We start from the raw sequence: 18,286 nt of genomic DNA, 5'->3' as shown, positions 1-18,286 counted from the left end.
CAGAGCTACCGTGTCAGAGAACTGAACCAAACTGCAGTTATTTGACTAGAGGAATTGCAAGTGTGCAATGAGGTGGGACATACCCTGCAGACTGAAATCCTCCCTCCATGGGCAATGGTATAGCCAGTAATGCTCGGACATTGTCCATAATCACGACTGGCATTGCCAGAAATAGATTCCACAGTGAGATGCATAACTGAACCCAGGTCTATTGCTTTATATGGATGTACTACCTGACATGCTCTTGGCCACAATAAAATTTACCTGTGCATTTTTAGAAATACTGTATGTGTGCTGAAGTCAGTTTTGAGACGAATTATGAAAATGTCATTCTGTAAATGGGAATATCACCACTTTATAATGAACTAATTTGTCAGAGGGAGTTAATTGCTTCTTATATGCACAATATTTTAAACAATTTTACATTTAAGTTTCTTATCCTTCTGTTAAAAATGGGGTATCCAAATATCATTGTCTAAGAATAACAAGAAAACCTCAAGCTGTATGACTACTTTTATGACTAGGCTATATGCTTTGCAGGGCAACAGAAGAAGTTCAGTTGAAAGAGATTTTACATCTATTTTTAATTTTGAGGTAAACATTTTTTTTACATAATGCTACATAATTAGTAACATGTCCCAAATTGCTTTAACAACAGCTTGAAACATTATAGATTCAGCAAAACAAGAGAATAGAATCTAGATTGAAAATGTTACTCCAAATGACAGGAAGAAGCTAAAGCATATATAACCTTAGCTGTAGGAGTGAATAATATTGGGCAGGATCTATTACTGTGAGACTTTTGTCTCCTGCCCATTAAAATGGCAATTTATTGTCTGTCAGTGCGGATTGTTTGAGACATTGATCTTTGACTTTGCCTTGGGCAATAACGTCTTATGACAACATTACTTAATCATAGAAGCATGACATGCTAAATCAGTAAATAAATGTCACTGCGACGGGCAATTCTAAATAAATCGAATCTTATTACAGGATGTTTCATATTGTTCCGTCAACCGTAGACCAGAGCCTCCGAGACCATAGTCATTAAAAATAACAAAAGATTCAAGTTAAGATATTGGCTTAATTCGTTCATCTTTTTTTCTACGCCTGTTGTCATAAACAAGAAGATGAAGAATTAAATATGGTCATATCTAAACTCGAGAAGTAATTTTTACGTGACTGTGAGCTCGCGCAAGTAAACAAGGCGATTGTCAGTATTTTAGTGCGGAAGCTGGACGCTGTGTGGTACCAGAATCCTTTGCGCCGAGTCGTCATGGCGTCTTACTGTTGATCAGAAATTATTTGCTGTTGTGGAGCAAGATTACGCCAAGAACCAGCGATAAATGCTGAAGTACTCAAGGTAACATTTTAAGATGTCAGAAATGTATGCTCAGTTTTCTTCCGTTGGGGGAAGCAGGCAATATATTAGTTCTGCCCACTGTACTTTGCATTTTCTCTTATTGTTAGCCAGCCCTTGCTGGACTTCTGGAAATCTGTAAGTGTTGCATGCTGAATCAAAATGCATGGATCGCTTGTTGGATCACGCAATTTGTGTTTCAGGAGACTTTGATTTTCACAAAATTCGAAGTCGGTCATCAGAAAAGGCAAAATGACCACGCAGGTAAGTCGGGCGTGTTACACAAACAGTACGAGATTCTCCTGTACAGTGCTATTCAAATTGCTGCACATGGCCTTATTTCTCCACTTACTGAATTGTCTAGCTTCTGTAGCTTCCGTTCCTAAGAGACCGATGCAAACTTCACGTTACTCTGTGACTAGCGAAATTGATTTGAAGGTAACCTTTTTGTTATTTGTTTAAATTCCAGTATAGCATACTGTTCAAGCAAGAACACGGTAAGTGCGATAACGTTTTATTTCAGTCTCAATAATCAATGTTGATTGTCTTGACCGTAAACATACGAATGAATGTACCGTAAACCGCGAATGCTCAAAAATAAGTATATTCCTTGTTTTCGTAGTTATGCTTTACAAGATTTCCTCTTAAAAGGAAAGTAATTACGTTTAGTATGTTTAATTAATTTCCAGTATTACCTACACTTCTGTAAAAAATATTAACTTCTGTGAACTTGATGTTAATCTTTGAGTTGTTACCCGGTAACCTTGCATATTTAAAGATGGGATCCTTACAACTTATGTTCAAACTCAGCTCACGATGACGCCATCTGGACCTCAGCCTGGGGTCAAAATGAAAAGGACCGCACGGAGACTATCATCACTGGGTCGCTGGATGATACTGTCAAAGTGTGGAAATGGTAAAAAGATTGTTGCTTTTGCGCACTACATTGGTTTAGTAATGGTGAAGTAAATCTCAACAGAAAGCAACGATTAACTGGACCATACCGATTACTGTTAACTTGGAAGGGTTGAGAGTGAGTGTGATTGGTCATTTACTGCAATGCCGGTTTTGTGACTGCTGTGACTTCACCACTGGCTAAACTGTGACTTCACCCCACAGGTCAGAGGAGAAACTGGAACTCCAGTGGACCCTGGAGAACCACCAGCTGGGCGTGGTGTCCGTGGACATCAGCCACAACGGCGCCCTTGCAGCCTCCAGCTCATTGGACGCCAACATTCGACTCTGGGACCTGGAGTCCGGGAAACAGATCAAATCCATGGATGCGGGGCCAGGTGGGGATCCCCTGTAGAGTTGGGAATGTGACTCTAGTCCAGCGAGAACCCGTCCATCGTATCCAGATGTTTCATCTCCGAGAGCCTGTGATTAGACTGGTTGTACAGCCATGCAGCAGCACTAAATGTATTCTGGTATGGTTGGTACCTTGGATAGATTGAAAATGGTCTTGAGTCTCCTGAGGTCAAAGCCAGTGCTAATTCACCGCCGTGGTTTGATAGGATCAGATGGAGGTCAGATTTATCTAGAACAATCATCTGCAACACTGATCCTGGAAAGCCACAAGCTCTACTGGTTTTTGTTTTCACCTAAATATCAGCACTCAGTGAAGTGAGTTAATTACAACAGCTGTGCCTGTGGCTCTGCAGAACCAGGGTTTCAGACCCCTGATCAAAAGGATAACAAGTACATATGAATTTGGCTAATTAAGTACTATTCCATCACCCTTAAGATCCTTCATAATTGCTGTGAAATGTAAAGGTCCAATAAGTAATTTTGGACTTCCAACGGTTAAGAAAGGAATAGCGGCAAAAAACACCTTCAAACCACAACACTGTTTACCCCTCCCCCTTCTCTGTAAACACGCTGACATTGAAACGCCATTGGCTATGGCAATTAGAACCAATTTTCAACCAATGAGCTTGAATTATTGTACATTTATACAATGTGTTGGTACAGAGTGTCAGGCCATCAACTTTACATTTTTAAACCTGAATTTAAGGACTATAAATACAGGCAGAGGGTGAGTCAGCATGTCAGTAAGTCTTTTTCAATGATCGGAAGGGTTTTAAAATGGTCTTGTAACGATATTTTAACACAAAAATCATAGCTATTGTACCTTTAAGAATTCTATTGTCAAATATGCTCCTTCCTGTAAATTGCATTATTTACCAGAATACGGGAGGTTGATTACTATGGAAGTGGTTTGAGCAGTGGCGTTGGTAACAGGTCGTTTGCCTGCATGCTGCTCGTGTGTGATGCACAATGGCCTCCCACCGCCCGTTTCCCTGGGAGATCTCCCTGCCCTGTGATAGGCTGTCCTTCGGGCACCTTTCTGAAGCTGCTGTGGCTGCTGTCTATGTCCATTACTGACAGTCCAGTGCACCCAGGTCCCACTGGGCCTCCACACAGCACATCTTTCATTTAGACATGTCCTTCTGGAAAAAAATAACCTTCAAATCTCATGTCATGAACTATTGGACTAATGGTGATCAGGAGTGTGGTCAGGAGGGGTTATGGGCAAAAATAGTATGACATCATTGTTCTCTGGAATACCTAAATGTTTCTTAGTTTGCATGATTGTCACATCTTAGTGTGGGTTTTCCTCATGTCTGTTAACTTGAACAGGAGACTTAAAGGTACAATAGGTAATTTTGGACTTCTAACCGTCAAGAGAGGAATTGCAGCAACAAATATGCTCAAACCACAACACTGTTTATCCCACCCCTTCTCTGTGAATGCGCTGACATTGAAACGCCATTGGCTGTGGCAATTAGAACCAATTTTCAACCAATGAGCTTGAATTCTTGTGCAGTTATACAATGTTTTGGTACAGAGTGTCGGCCCATCAACTGCATATTTTTAAACCCGAATTTAAGGACTATAAACACAGGCAGAGGGTGAGTCAACATGCCAGTGAGCCTTTTTCAATGATAGGAAGGGATTTACAATGGTCTTGTAAAAATGTTTTAACACAAAAATCTTACCTGTTGTACCTTTAACCAGAGCCACTGATAAACAGGTTAATTAGTCAACATCTAGTTAACCACCCTGCTTTTTTCAGATTAAATAAAATAAAATCCTGTCCAGTTATGTGCAGTTTTGCACTGTAATCACTGTATGTACAGAAGCAAACAATTCTTATGCCTCCTGTAGCTGTGCATGATGGGACATGCTATTCTTTTGGGATTCTGTCGCATGCTAGCCAAAGTCTTGCAAGGGCTGTACATAGTGCTGCCATGGCTGTGGGTTTCTCTATAATAGATTGAAGTAACTAATGCATATCAGTAAGAGCCTGTTCAGGTCTTACCACAGCGGGTTGGTGAGCTCCAAAACTTACAGGCAGTTTCCCCTTAGTGCACTGATGTTATTCATAAAATCTGTACATTGTATTAAATTATTGGCATTTGTCAGACGCTCTTATCCAGGGCAACTTACAGTTGAATAAGCAGGAGACAATCCTCCCCTGGAGCAATGCAGTGTTAAGGTCCTTGCTCAAGGGCCCAACGGCTGTGCGGATCTTATTGCGGCTACACTGGGGATCGAACCAGCGACCTTGCGGGTCCCAGTCATGTACCGGCTGCTACATCTGGAGAAGGAAGCAGGGTGGTGTTTGCGCTCTTATCGCTGACAAACGCAGAGAAAGCTGACGCATTCACTCCGTGTGCCCGTTTGCAGTGGATGCCTGGACCGTGGCATTCTCTCCAGACTCCAGATACATCGCCACCGGCAGCCACCTGGGCAAGGTCAACATCTTCGGTGTGGAGACCGGGAAGAAGGAGCACTCCTTGGACACTCGGGGGAAATTCATCCTGAGCATCGCTTACGTAAGCGTCACCGCCCCACTCAAGCACGCAGTTGTTAAATAATAAACGAATGTAACCTTGCGTATGTGTTTACAGTGTTTACCTGCTAATCGCAGCCACCTCCGTAACTGTTCCTTTGAGCAAGGCCACACTGTCCAGAGCTCTCTTACGCTGCCTGCATTCTTGGGCGGTTTTGTTCGCGTCAGTTGGGAGAAAACATCGAGGCAAAAGTGTAGGCGTCCAAGAGTCCAAATTGAAACGGTGTGTTCACTGAAACACAAGTTTCTCATCCCACGGCAACAGCTGGGAATGGATTTAGAGTGCTTGCTTTGTTGCCTTTTCAGAAATTTGAGTGATTTATGTTATTGACTGGCCGAGGATTGCCACAGATTTTACGAATCAAATGCAGAATTGGATTGCCGATAAATATCCTGAATACAGTTGAAGAGAAATTGGAGAAATTAGACACTCATGCCACCTGCTCCATGTAATTTTCTAGGGTCTTCCCTAAATTGATGATGTATTCTGTAAACTACAGTAGAACCTAAGAGAACCGAACACAGAGGAACGAAGGTTGTTCGTTACACTGTAATTTTCGCAACTATGAAAGTGACGTTGAAATGCTCCAATTTTAGGGAATTCAATATTTATTTCAGTTCAGGCATTTGCCTGATAACCGTTATATAAAGCGCAATCAAACAGTCAATAATGGGCATGTAAAATGGCAAATGGCCAAATAAGGAAAAAAAATCCAAAGTGACATTGGCAAAGCAACAGGGTTTTGCACTGTTGTGGATGAACAGAAAATGGAAAGCAGGTGCTTGCATTGGCCATAGCCATCAGTGTGACATAATCCTAGCTGAATTTAACATTATTCTCCAGATTTTTGCTTCTATCCTACTGTTTCGCATCTCAGGTTCTTCTGTAGTCACATGAGAGGACAATCCTACTTTTCATATGTGAACCTGCATTACCCGCTTTAAAGATTTCCCTGATGTGCGCATGTGTCTCTGCCTGACGTCCGTCCGTCTTGGTCGGTTGGTCAGACGGTGAGTAAAGCTTTTTGTGGGGTGTGGGCCCGTGCACTACTCTCCCAAGCTCAGAAATATTGTCATGCATGTACAGATCCTGTTGTTTTGTGTCCTGCTCTTTCAGAGTCCTGATGGAAAGTATTTGGCCAGTGGAGCTATCGATGGAATCATTAATATTTTTGATATTGCAACTGGGAAACTTCTCCACACGCTGGAAGGTATAATATATCTAACAGCCGCTGTGTCCACAGAGCCATTCTGCAGTGTGTGAAGTTTTTGAATTGGCAAGAATTATGCCGTTTTTAGCTGTTCTCTTCCAAGGCCCTTGTATATGTGCAACTAACTTTGAGTGATAAATTAAAGTAAAGGCTGATATTATTTCACATTTAGTTCATGTTCTTGATTGGCCCAGACAGTTCCCATGTGCGATGAAGGATGTTTTAGGATGTTTAATGCTTATTTACAATGGCAGGTATAGAGGTGTGTGGGAGTTTGTGCTCCCAATCAATAAAATACGCAGCTCAAGCTTTTGGAGCTCGAATGCAGCTGGTACAGTGAAGTTCGGCTGCCAGAGGTTATACAATATCTAAAATATTCATCACCACGCCCAAAAACAGTCGGGGCTGATTGAAACCTGCAATGTCAAAAGCCCAGAGACGTCAACCATCCTGTGCTTGTGCGATTCTCGTATCCTTTAGGGTTGGGTCGTTTTTGATTCCAGCTGTTTTGGTGTCTCGTCAGCCCTTTCTGCTCTGTCCCTCTGAAAGAAGCTTGCGCATCTTTGATTGAAAACACAGATGTGTGAGTTTGAGGGCAGTGCGGATGTCTGATGTCCAGCTGTGGACGTGTTGGTTCTGGAGCCTAATGGTCCTCTTCTCCCAGGTCACGCCATGCCCATACGGTCACTGACGTTCTCGCCAGATTCCCAGCTCCTGGTGACGGCCTCAGACGATGGCTACATCAAGATTTACGACGTGTGAGTACTGCAGTAAATCTGAATTGGCCGGGTTTTTGGGCTGGTCTGGCCTGGACCCGCTGGCTCCCACGATTCATTCCCACCACTGAACCCGGCTCCAAGTGATTGAGTTATTTATCAGTGCTCACTCTGTTATGAAATGAACAGCGTCAGTGGATATGTAGTCCAGTCCATCGGCTCTGCTTTCACATCTCACTGCACCCTAAATTCTGCTTTCCAGTCATGATGCTTCAAATTAATTTTGAAGTCCTCTATCTCTGACATCTCTGGTGTCAGTATTGGTCAAACGGAGTAACAGAGTATTCATCAAAATCTGACCGCTTTGATCCTTTTTACTGGCTTTTATGATTATTGGCGAGATGTTGATTGGCACCTGGGTGGTTTTTCAGGCAGCACGCCAACCTGGCTGGAACGCTGAGTGGGCACGGGTCCTGGGTGCTGAACGTGGCCTTCTCCCCCGACCACACGCACTTCGTCTCCAGGTAGGCCGAGCCCCCTTTTCCTGTGACCACACGCGCACTGTCTTCACGGAGACCAAGAATCACCTGGGGTACAGTGCATATATGTGGGCCTGAGTGGTTTCTGCCCTTTTCCTAGTTCCTCTGATAAGAGTGTGAAGGTTTGGGATGCCAGCTCCAGGACCTGTGTGAACACCTTCTTTGACCATCAGGACCAGGTGAGGAAAAGTCCCTGCACACTCAGCTAAACTAGGTCACAACCCCATGTACACCTGGTTAAAATGAGCCGTGGCCACTTCTATAGCTGGGTACACGGTCACAGTGTCTACATTGCCTGGATAAACTGGGCCGTGAAATGCTCTATTCCTGGATATTCTAAGTCATCAATTCCGAACCTGCATATGCTAGATAAGTCGTGATTTCATACCTGGGTAATTGGAGTCATGTAAACCATGAAATCTCCTAGACCCAAGCAAAATAAACCATGAAATGTTCTATATACACAATTGAACTAAATCAAGAGTACTTAAACCATGATATGTTCTGTACCTGAGTTAAGTCGATCATGAAAACCTATATACCTGGGTCAACATAGTGACCTGGTTAAATTCTCGGCATCGGATTTGTCCCTGAAACTCAACACGAGGCCACATTATATCAGATTGAAGCGGATGTTATGGCAGCAGTCCCCCAGCACCACCATTCGGGTCATGTTGGGTGGCTTCAACATGGCAGCTGCTTCTTCTTCTCCCAGGTGTGGAGTGTTAAATACAATGTGGACGGCTCCAAGATCGTGTCTGCAGGAGACGACCGCGCCATCCACATTTACGACTGTCCGATGTGAGCTTGCGCACACCGCGGATATCACCCGGCCATCATCCCGCCTGCATCCAGTAGGAGCTCTATTCACGGGTGCTCTGAGACTTCTGGGACATCTTGCAACAGATCACCCGTATCTGACGGAGAAAGGGACCCCCCCACCCCCCACAATTTACTTTTCTGTTGTTTTTGCGTTTTGTTTCTGGCTGTGAATAGGGTACACCATCGCGTCCAAATAAATGTTTTCAAACCCTTGCCCGACCGGCTGTGAATTTATCTGCCTGCTGTGTACAATCCTATAATCGTTTGGGTCACCTGCATGTCGTTGGTTAGTGAAGCAAACACTGAGCTGAAATGTACTGTAAACAGTGTACAGGTATGGAGGCTGAAGACCAGTATTTTCCACCAGTCTCACTAAGCCAGAAGGCCTCTTTACAAACCAAGCCCATGTTTAATAAAAAGAGCACTTCTGTTCTTGAAAGGTTGTGCTCTGTGAACACAGAACAGGGGATGCTTTTGATTTGTATTCGTTCCACAGCTTAGTAATGAAATCTGTCACTGAAGCGCAAGCCATCCCAGAGACAGGATTGCAAAAGAGGCTTAATCAGAGGTGAATGGGGCTCTTGGATCTATTGGTGGGATCATGATAGGCCCACACGCATATGTTTTGTGTTTTTCTTGCCACTTTTGATTTGTGTTCAATACTGATCCAAGTAAAACAACTACAATTTTGGTAGACCTAAGCATATTTCAGGGTCTGTACGACGTACGTTTTCTGCCTAATTATCGGATGACATGTTAAGAGCTGACCACAGGGTTAGGGACCTTTCAAAGAACCTACAAACGTTTCGTGGGCGATATAAAAACCAAAACCAGGAAGAGAACGCTAATGCGTGTGGGCCTTTTAAAACATGAAATCATAAATATTGTGATTGTAAATGATATTTGTATGAATACATTTTTCCCTGATGGAAAGGCTGCATTCAGTGCTGGGCATTGCTCTTTGTGAGGAAAATCATTTAGTACCAGCAGACCATTTAGTTAGTTCACAGAAGCCATTTTCCTGGTCTAATTTATCCGGTAATGTAATAATTACAGGTATTTGGTATTTCATTGCAGATATCTACCCCTATAATTATCATTAAATGTGTTTAATTATATATGTCCTGATTTGAGCTTTTTATTTGTGCATGTCATTTTAAGAAAATCATGACACCATTTCAGCCATTACATTACATTAATGGCATTTGGCAGACGCTCTTATCCAGAGTGACGTACAGTTGATTAGACTAAGCAGGAGACAATCCTCCCCTGGAGCAATGCAGGGTTAAGGGCCTTGCTCAAGGGCCCAACGGCTGTGCGGATCTTATTGTGGCTACACCGGGATTAGAACCACCGACCTTACGTGTCCCAGTCATTTACCTTAACCACTACGCTACAGGCCGCCCCAGTGTCCAGAATTGTTGGATATCCTCAATTCAGCAAATATCTGCAGATGTTACCTGTAGTTGTCCATCATTAGTTGTAGATGTTAGAATACAGTTGAAATGTATACCTCAAAACAACATCTCAATATCAGTATTTCCTATTATTCTTAGACTAATTATTCAATTTGAACTTCAGACCAACAGTTTCACCCACACCCTGAAAATGGGGTTTCACATTTGATATTTTATTAGGTTGTTAGTAACAAGATGTGCTTTTGGAGACTGCAAATTATTACTTAAGCAAACGCATTCATGAATAAAGTACACACAACTTCAGGATGCAGAAATGTTCGACACTGTCACTGAAACTTCACATTTAAATAAAGGGACCACTTTGCGGTAGAGGCAATCAGAATGATGTTGGGGAGTGTGTGGACAACACATAATGCACTGAGGGAGACGCTGTCTAGTTTAAAAAAAACAAAACAATGTTCATACATCTTTTTACAGCTATGTCACTATGTAGTATAGTGCGCCCTCTACAGGTACACAACCTTATTAAACATCGTTAGTTATTCCGCTAGTCTGAGGGATCTGTGGGGCTTTTGTAAGCCCTCGGCACGCTCGGGTGCGTGTATTTACAGGTGCAGAAGGCTGAAGGGACCGTATGCCTCCCCACCTTCAGCTGAAGACCTGAGAAGGTAAGTCACCTGACCAGGAGTGAGTTCAACAGTCAAATGTTTTGCAGTGTTCTGAACCAGTGCTTATGGGAATTTTAAGTCCACCATTGGAGTACTTTTCCCTACTTGTCTGGACTTTCACAGGCACACCTGGACCCTTACCAGAAACCGGTAAAAACCAAAAGGTGAGAAAATAAATAAAACACTTGTAGGGGTAGGTTTCTCTCACGAGGGTTCACTACCATCAGAAGAGGATTGTTCTTAGAAGTGTACACAAGACAGTCTTGGCTTTGTCGAACTTGTCTCGCTGTACATGGCCTGAGGTAAAAGAGTCAAGAGTGAAGAATTCAGATGACTTAATGATGAAGTTCATCAATTTCTTTTCACATGGATATTTTCTTTCTTCTGAAGTCAGTGTAGTTGATCACATGCTGAAGAGAGAGGATACAATACTGTGGCCCCCATGTTGACCGCCTCCATTTTGAAGTCTTCATTCTGTTAAAATGACGTCCCAGAATGTCAAGGTGCTGGGAAAGCCATGCTTGTAGAACAAGCGGCACTCCATACAAAGGTATGCACTAAATGGACTGGACTAATATCCCTCATCCCATGCACTCCAACCCCTTAATCAAAAAGAATGATAATTTAGCACCCTTTCTTTTGATTCACACAGGTAGTCGCTTTTCTGGATACCTTGCAGCGTGAATGCCACCTCCATGTTACGAACATTGGTTAATTTTTTATGCCCACGATGCATAAAAGCTGTATCAATGTGAGCACCAGCTTTCCATTAGAACACTGCGTCTCTTCTCCAGTTAAAAGATCTGTAATGTTCACCTATAGACGCCTAAATCCAAGCTGACTGCTAGTTGTAGACTCCGTAATCTGGAAACATGCCATTACATGCTGTAGTTTTTTGTTAGTCCACTGTGAGAAACTTATTTCAACCAGTCGGTGAACCCACCCCCAGTTTCTGACACATTACCTTCACCGAGTTACATGGATACCTTTAACTTCACTTTATTCAGTCACCATTGGAAATATTCAAATAGTGGAAAGAAATAAATACAGTCTTGCAAACGAAAGGATTTCAATAGCAGGGTCATCTCTGAACAATCACCTGTCCGAAAGCTGTGATCCATACTGCAACAAGCTGTTTAGGAATGTGTGAGAGGACTGGATTGGTTAATGAAATGAACTGAAACCTTTTACATTGAAAGGGGGGGGTGTTTTTTCAAAAACCCTCAAAAGCGCAGAGAGGATGAGGTCCACTGTATCCTTGCCCTATCAGGACTAAATACATACATTTCTAAAAAGCTCACTTTGGCCCAAAACTATCCACCATATATATATATATATATATATATATATATATATATATATATATATATATATATATACATACACACATTTTGTATTGAATCTTGAGCTTTTCCCAGAGATGCTCACCATTTCAAGCATGGCTGCTTTAGGACCCCTTCGACCCCCAATCACAGTAATTCCTCTTGAACTCTCATCGGAGGAGGAACATAGCTGATGAAATCAATGTACAACCTTGCTACTGTATACATTTTTTTGTTATTCTCTTCCCTATATTGTGCACTTGAGCTTCATTGGTGGCTTTCTGTATTTTAACCGTGCTTTTAAGCAAAGTGAACCCCTGCCCTGTCAGGAAACACTCATCCGTGGTGGACTGAGGGACACATACAGGTATTCTGATATACTGCTGTTTTAACACAGCGCTGGTTTGGATTGTCTATGAGTGAGTCTGTGTGGTGGGAACAGTGTGCACTAATGATCACTTTAGTTCTCCGAATCTGGTCGCTAAAATCTTCGAGAACTCAAAAAGGACATAACTTTCCACTCACATTGTACCCAGTCTGTATATATTAATGTCAATCAAAGTCTACTCTGCGACCATTACAATGCAAAACCATTTTGAACCTTGTAATTTAAATAGGCAGATAAAATTTCTCTGCTTGGGTTTTTTTTTTTTTTTGGTTTTTTTTTGATTGATTGATGTATTTTTCAAAATAAAACGCATAGTCAGAGAAAGTGACTTCCAACTTTTGACTGAATCCTACCCGGCATCTAAATAACGGTTAAAATACCCCCACCCCTCCGCAAGGAAACATCACGAGGCAACGAAGAGTTAAAAGGCCAACAAAAGAGATGTGGGTTGAGGGGACCCCGGGAAAGATATCAGACAGGAGAGGCACTGCCAGGGCCGATGGGGGGTGGGGCCCTGCATCCACTACCAGTGCCTGGAGTCCACCAGCTCAGGCCTCAGGCTCAGCTTCTTCAGCGACTCGTACCCCACCACCATGACGATGGCTGTGGGCGTGGAAGAGATGATGCGAGCAGAGAGGCCCTTGGTCATTCCCCAGACACCCTCCTCCGCCAGCAGTGTTTTAAAAGTCTCAATGACCGACGTCCGGCCTTCCACCTTGAGGACAGACAAAAAGATGACCATCAGCGCCCGCGCACGAGGTATTTCACCACCAGACGTCACAACGGTTCAAATCCCAGCAATAGATAACACTAATGATACATAGCGGTTTCAGCCATTCCAGAATCATATCCGTTAACTTGTTGGGAGCTGGCAAAAAGAAGGTACAGTACAGTCTCGTCAGTCTCTTTGTCCCTGATTATGGTTATGAACTTTGTCGTACGTCGCTCTGGTGAAGAGCATCTGCTAAATGTCTATAATGTACTATCTCTTGTAAATACAAAAATTACATATTTGCATACATTTTCTTTTTTTGGTTCAGCATCCATATTTAACAAACCTATCAGAGGCTGATTTTACTTTCAAATTTCCCCGGACTTTGAAAGCAAGCAGCCCCGGGGAAGGATTTGGGTTGCACATGACAATCGTGCATCAAGCCAATAACCATAGGCAGGCGCACAGAAGGCATGGGATATCTAGCTGAGGGCTTTTTCAATCTGGGAAGCGAGCTCTACCAGGCGTTACCTGCACTCGGGCCCTCACCACGTCCATGGGGTTGGTGACGGTGGACGCGGTGGCTGCAGCCAGCGGCCCTGCCATGGCCTGCAGGATCAGGTGAGGACACTCACTGGGCGCCATGTTGGACAGCTGCTCTGTGAAAACAATTCCGCATATGCAGAGGACAGTCACACTGCTTTTGTTTCCAGTTGCAAATGAAACAGCCATGCAGTTAATACTCAAGACACCGCAGGATGAGCCCAAGGAAACAGTGCCAGCACTACCAATGTTAGTGACTAATGACACCCGGGAGACTACAACTGTTGTACACCCTTTGTTTAGTCTTGCGATGCATGCCTGGATGCTGGTTAACAAATTTATGCTGGTGACTGCAAGCACCATTATTGGAACATTTGGACCAGTTCTGGCAAACAGGTTGTCCATAGCAAGCAACCCATCAGTGAATGACCTCAGTCATGACTGCTGGAAACTTGGCTGACACCCATGGCTGGACAACGGTAGTTGTCTTCTGCTACGCTGTGGCAGGAAGTTTGTGAAAAGACTGACTGTGCTAATCTCACTGTAAGTAAGTCATAACTACTGCAGTATAATCCTAACTGATTCTGAGAAAACTTTGGGAGAACATGCTGGTTGCGGTCAAACAAACAAGCAAAGGGAAAAACCGGAGACATTTCCCGTCCGCAGTACCTGCGTAAAAGTGATAAAAAGGCCACCAGACGGCGCTGTTTGGGATGTACGTCAAGAGGGAGGCCACGTATCCCCTGTAGAACCCGCGGAAGCCGTCCGCCGCGAAGATCTGCAGGATTATGTCCCTCGTCTGGCCGAACGTCAACTTGTGCTTCCCGGCCGCCACCATCATCTTGGGCTTGACCCTGAAGCGGGTGAGGTGCTCGCCCTGGCCCTGCATCATCAGCTGCTGCGACACCACGTCGATGGGCACCGTGATGCTCTGCGCCACCAGCGAGGCCGACCCGCCCGCCACCAGCGACTTGAGCGTGTTGTTGTGGGAGTAGCGCGACACGTACTTGCGCACCAGCTCGTAGGTGGTGATGTAGCCCTGGCCGGAGATGAGCGTGAAGGTGTTGACCATGAAGCCGCGGTACAGGCCCCGCACGCCCTCCGCCCGCAGGATCTTGAAGAAGGCGTCGAAGGTGCCGCTGTACAGCGACTTGCCCTTCTGCACCTGCAGCCGCGTGCGGATGAGCGTGGCCGGGTACACCGTGGCGCGGATGGTCATGGTCATGAACACGCCGAACGAGTAGAACTTGCGCTTGTCCAGGTCCTCCCACTCGATGATCTGAATGTTGCGTTTCTGCTGCATTCTTCCTCCCCCCAGGCCCAGCCGCCCGTCATCAGAGTCAGGACCACCCCTGCCGAACCCTGGAGGCCAGACGGCGTAAACGAGGAAAACTGAAATATGAAAGGCAAGCTTAAAAAATAGTGGTGGTAGATAATGAATTATCAGTTTGTTGCCTGGACTGTTCCCTGGATTAGCTATGAGATGTACAACCCCCTCCATTAATTTTAACAGAGCACAGGCGAGCACCCCCTGCCCACTGAATAATGCTCTGGAATAATCTGGAATGTCCCATCAAAGCCAGGCACTCACTGGTGCAAGACGACTACATATGAAACTGGCATAGGTGCCAGAGAAAGGTTCCACCAGAGACATTCGTCCCTCTCTGGTTGGTGCAGTAACTTGCTGTCCATTAGGCTGTGGTATGTCTGTCCACGGTCAAACTGGAATGATCTGGATTTGGTTTCATACCAAACACATCACTGCAGCAATGACTAGTGACTATAGTGAGACATGCCCCCAAGAAGGCACCTTTTCAAAAATATTAAATTAAATTAAAAAAATTAAATAATGTGGCTGCAGTTATGTTGCATTTGTGGACTTTGTGTCTTTTTAAGGACATTGGGAACGTGCAGTTGTGACGTTAAACTGTGGTTAGTGATATGCGGTGGCAGAGGTCAACTGCCGTCGTCAACCCTTTCTTTCGTTAAATATTTCTCAAAACCACGTCGTCGTAAGAATATCAAATTCAGTCACAGACGAATGACAAATTCTTGCATAAAAAAAATAATTTGACGTATTTGTGACACGATTTTTTTATATTTTACATATGTTCCATTTCACCGTGGTCCTGGTGCGTTTAAGTCATTCAGTTCAGTAACCAACTAACAAAAAACTAGACCTTCTTACAGGAAGACGGTTGGTGGAACAGGTCCAGCTTGCAGTAGCTATGTGTGACTTGCTGCTCTTGCCTGTGTGTACAGATACTATCGCCAGTCAATCTACAACAAAGAAACTTGTTTCCAGTCTACTCTTCAACTACTTGTGTTATTTTATGTCTTATATACGGAAGGAGTTCCCCGTTTTTGCAGCGTAAATCGATTGCTGTACAATAACTCAATACCATAAAAGACCACTATCTTGCGAGTAGATCGACTGTACATTGTAACAATGTCCTTGCGAGCTTTGAACTCAAGAATCTACGCCCGCAACGCCCCCATTAATCGAACAGCAGGGCCATGTATATTAACCTCGGTCCACAACAGCACGGCTGTCGCTCCTAACAAGTTAAATTAACTCACAATTCGTGAAAGAGTACATGCATTGCCCGGTGCACTATTCTGTCCATTGCTAGCAAGCTAATGAATTGCCATGGCTTCATTGCTAACGTTACACACAATGACGGAACAGCCGACCCTCTTGTTAAATAAGGAAACGTTCACTTACTGTATCAGCTAGCCTGCTTCGTTAGAGACGCATTTCTGACTTTATGTAGGCTACATTGTCCAACATAGACTGCATTTCCTTAAAAAATACAAAAATCATCAACAATACAACATTTTTTTAATGCCTCGGCCTAGTTTTAAATTATGGTCAGTCCGTCTCTGAAAATGTCATGCTTCTCAACAGCCAATGTGCGCCACTGATTCTGACGTAAAGCGAAGGTGAAAGGTTAGCACACGCCTTCAACAGGCAAGTACGCGTTGTTTTTCTAATCGGTTAGGAGCGTACTCGTCTGTGATAGGTGTATATGGATCACACGTTTTGGTTTAACCAAAGGCTGTGAAGTCGGAACTAAATGGACACCAGCGTGTCAATATTATAAAGCATCCCTGAATCCTGTCGTGTAATGTTACCTGCTTTTGAAGATTTCATAAAGAATTAAAGACAAATACTGACATCACAAAATTACCTGACAGGTACCTGCAGCTGAGACCAATTCCAAGACCAAGATGACTATTCCAGAAACAATCACAGATTCACATACCCTGCTAAAAAAACAGCTTGAGTTTGGTTTTAAACCTCTGGTAGCTGGTTGACCATGGTTTGACCAGCTATGTTTTGAAACAGCTGGTAGCTGGTACTTCAAGTTGGTCATAGCTGGATTTCACACCAGGGTAGCTACTATAACAGAAACAGTTTGAGTTTGCGTGTGGTGTGAACATTCTAAGGCACTGTTATAGTAAAGTCATCTGTTGGTCCGGGTGCAGCTATATTAGTCACATACCTTCTGCATTTTTACATTGTCTTGTCAATAGTCATGTTCCCTTGGGATGGCATCCCTGCTGAAAAAAAACACTCAAGCTTGGTTTTGAAACAGCTGGTAGCTAGTTGACCAGTTCAGCTAATTTCCTGTGCCTAGAAGCTGCAATTCTCTGGTTGACCAGTTCAACCAGCTCTATACAGTTTGACCAGCTCAAGCTATGTTTTACAGCTGTTAGCTGGTATGGATTTTACCCCACGGATTCCATTGCATCATTACAGTAACATTCTAAGACTTTTTACTTGCACATCTTATCCAAGCAAGACACCTTGCACGTGTTTCTAACACAATGTCCAGCAATTCTACATGCAAAATCATTCAGCTTTCTTGTACCTTTGACAAAGTCACATTTAGATGTTTAACATGAAAAAAAAAAATGCATTCCTCACAAATAAATTTTAGCAGAGTTGCATCAATATGCTCACAGTACTATTTCCGTAATTACAAACATTGCCTAGCACAGTAAAGTACAGTTATTTCCTATTAGCTACATATTTTAATAGCAAAGGTACACACCTTACTGGAGCAACAGTTACTATATCTAATTTTTTCAGATTTGAAGTTTGTCCAACAACCTCCCCCAACTTCCCACAAAGCTCCAGGAAGCTGGCAATTGTTGCTGACAAGGTTCACATTTATCAAAATAAAAGTTAAAATTATAAATTATTTATGAACTGTAATTTTGTCGTTTCTTTTTTAAATTAAAACAGTTTGGTATACTTGTGATGTAATTGCAGAGAATATAAGATTGTACTCTAATTTCTATAAAATCTGATTGCTGCATTTCACGTGTGTCCAAAACACTGTTATACACTGTCAATTCACGACCAGCTGATCTGCATAGCTAATTACTCATAAACAATAAATTGTTCACAAAGGAGGAATACAGTTAACCTATAGATCCATATCTTTAATATTATACAGTACTTTCGGTTAAGTGACGTAAGAAAGCGCAGAAAACGTGGTAACTATGTTCTAATTATTTAACGTAAGTTGTTGTTTGCGTCACCGAGCTAACATCAAACAGGAAGTTGAGCTAATTTCCTGTAGAAGCTGCAATTCTCTGTGTATCCACAGGGTGGTCATGGAGATCCAAAATATGTTGTACTGTATGTAGATATTCATGAATTTTACATTTACATTTATATTTCTGTCATTTAGCATATGCGATTTACAAGTGCATCAATTC

The 18,286-nt window shown here is 43.2% G+C and overlaps 2 protein-coding genes across 4 annotated transcripts; one reads left to right on the top strand and one right to left on the bottom strand.

Annotated features, from left to right (window-relative positions):
- Positions 1 to 1,212: 1,212 nt before the first annotated feature.
- Positions 1,213 to 8,717, top strand: skic8 (SKI8 subunit of superkiller complex). Its single transcript, XM_061221912.1, has 11 exons — positions 1,213 to 1,363; positions 1,564 to 1,624; positions 1,830 to 1,857; positions 2,171 to 2,276; positions 2,480 to 2,652; positions 5,051 to 5,199; positions 6,334 to 6,427; positions 7,092 to 7,185; positions 7,575 to 7,667; positions 7,783 to 7,861; positions 8,398 to 8,717. Exons 2-11 carry the CDS (start codon positions 1,613 to 1,615, stop codon positions 8,485 to 8,487), a joined length of 918 nt encoding a protein of 305 aa, XP_061077896.1. The 5' UTR covers positions 1,213 to 1,363; positions 1,564 to 1,612; the 3' UTR covers positions 8,488 to 8,717.
- A 1,396-nt stretch (positions 8,718 to 10,113) lies between these two features.
- Positions 10,114 to 17,348, bottom strand: slc25a44a (solute carrier family 25 member 44a). Of its 3 annotated transcripts, none has more exons than XM_061221972.1 (4): positions 17,062 to 17,348; positions 14,225 to 14,917; positions 13,544 to 13,671; positions 10,114 to 13,015 (listed from the first exon to the last, which is right to left on the bottom strand). In XM_061221972.1, the coding sequence occupies exons 2-4, from the start codon at positions 14,856 to 14,858 to the stop codon at positions 12,824 to 12,826; spliced, it is 954 nt and encodes a 317-aa protein (XP_061077956.1). In that variant the 5' UTR covers positions 14,859 to 14,917; positions 17,062 to 17,348; the 3' UTR covers positions 10,114 to 12,823. The 3 variants fall into 3 exon arrangements, with proteins under 3 accessions (XP_061077956.1, XP_061077955.1, XP_061077954.1); XM_061221971.1 differs by lacking the exon at positions 17,062 to 17,348 and adding an exon at positions 16,281 to 16,549 and having other exon boundaries at positions 14,225 to 14,947; XM_061221970.1 differs by lacking the exon at positions 17,062 to 17,348 and adding an exon at positions 16,281 to 16,547.
- Positions 17,349 to 18,286: the final 938 nt, after the last annotated feature.

The sequence above is a fragment of the Conger conger genome, chromosome 15 (assembly GCF_963514075.1).
Source record: "Conger conger chromosome 15, fConCon1.1, whole genome shotgun sequence".
Taxonomy (NCBI): Eukaryota; Metazoa; Chordata; class Actinopteri; order Anguilliformes; family Congridae; genus Conger; species Conger conger.
Note: the sequence above shows the minus strand (reverse complement) of the source record. Positions and strands in the feature narration are given on the sequence as shown.

Excerpts from the sequence above, each read along its gene's own strand:
- skic8 (XM_061221912.1), top strand. Across the intron at positions 7,186-7,574 it reads TACATCAAGATTTACGACGT|GCAGCACGCCAACCTGGCTG; the intron begins GTGAGTACTGCA and ends GTGGTTTTTCAG. Across the intron at positions 7,668-7,782 it reads CACACGCACTTCGTCTCCAG|TTCCTCTGATAAGAGTGTGA; the intron begins GTAGGCCGAGCC and ends CCCTTTTCCTAG.
- slc25a44a (XM_061221972.1), bottom strand. The coding sequence starts at position 14,858 with ATGCAGCAGAAACGCAACATTCAGATCATCGAGTGGGAGGACCTGGAC. Across the intron at positions 13,672-14,224 it reads TTTTTATCACTTTTACGCAG|AGCAGCTGTCCAACATGGCG; the intron begins GTACTGCGGACG and ends TTGTTTTCACAG. Across the intron at positions 13,016-13,543 it reads TGGTGAGGGCCCGAGTGCAG|GTGGAAGGCCGGACGTCGGT; the intron begins GTAACGCCTGGT and ends TCTGTCCTCAAG.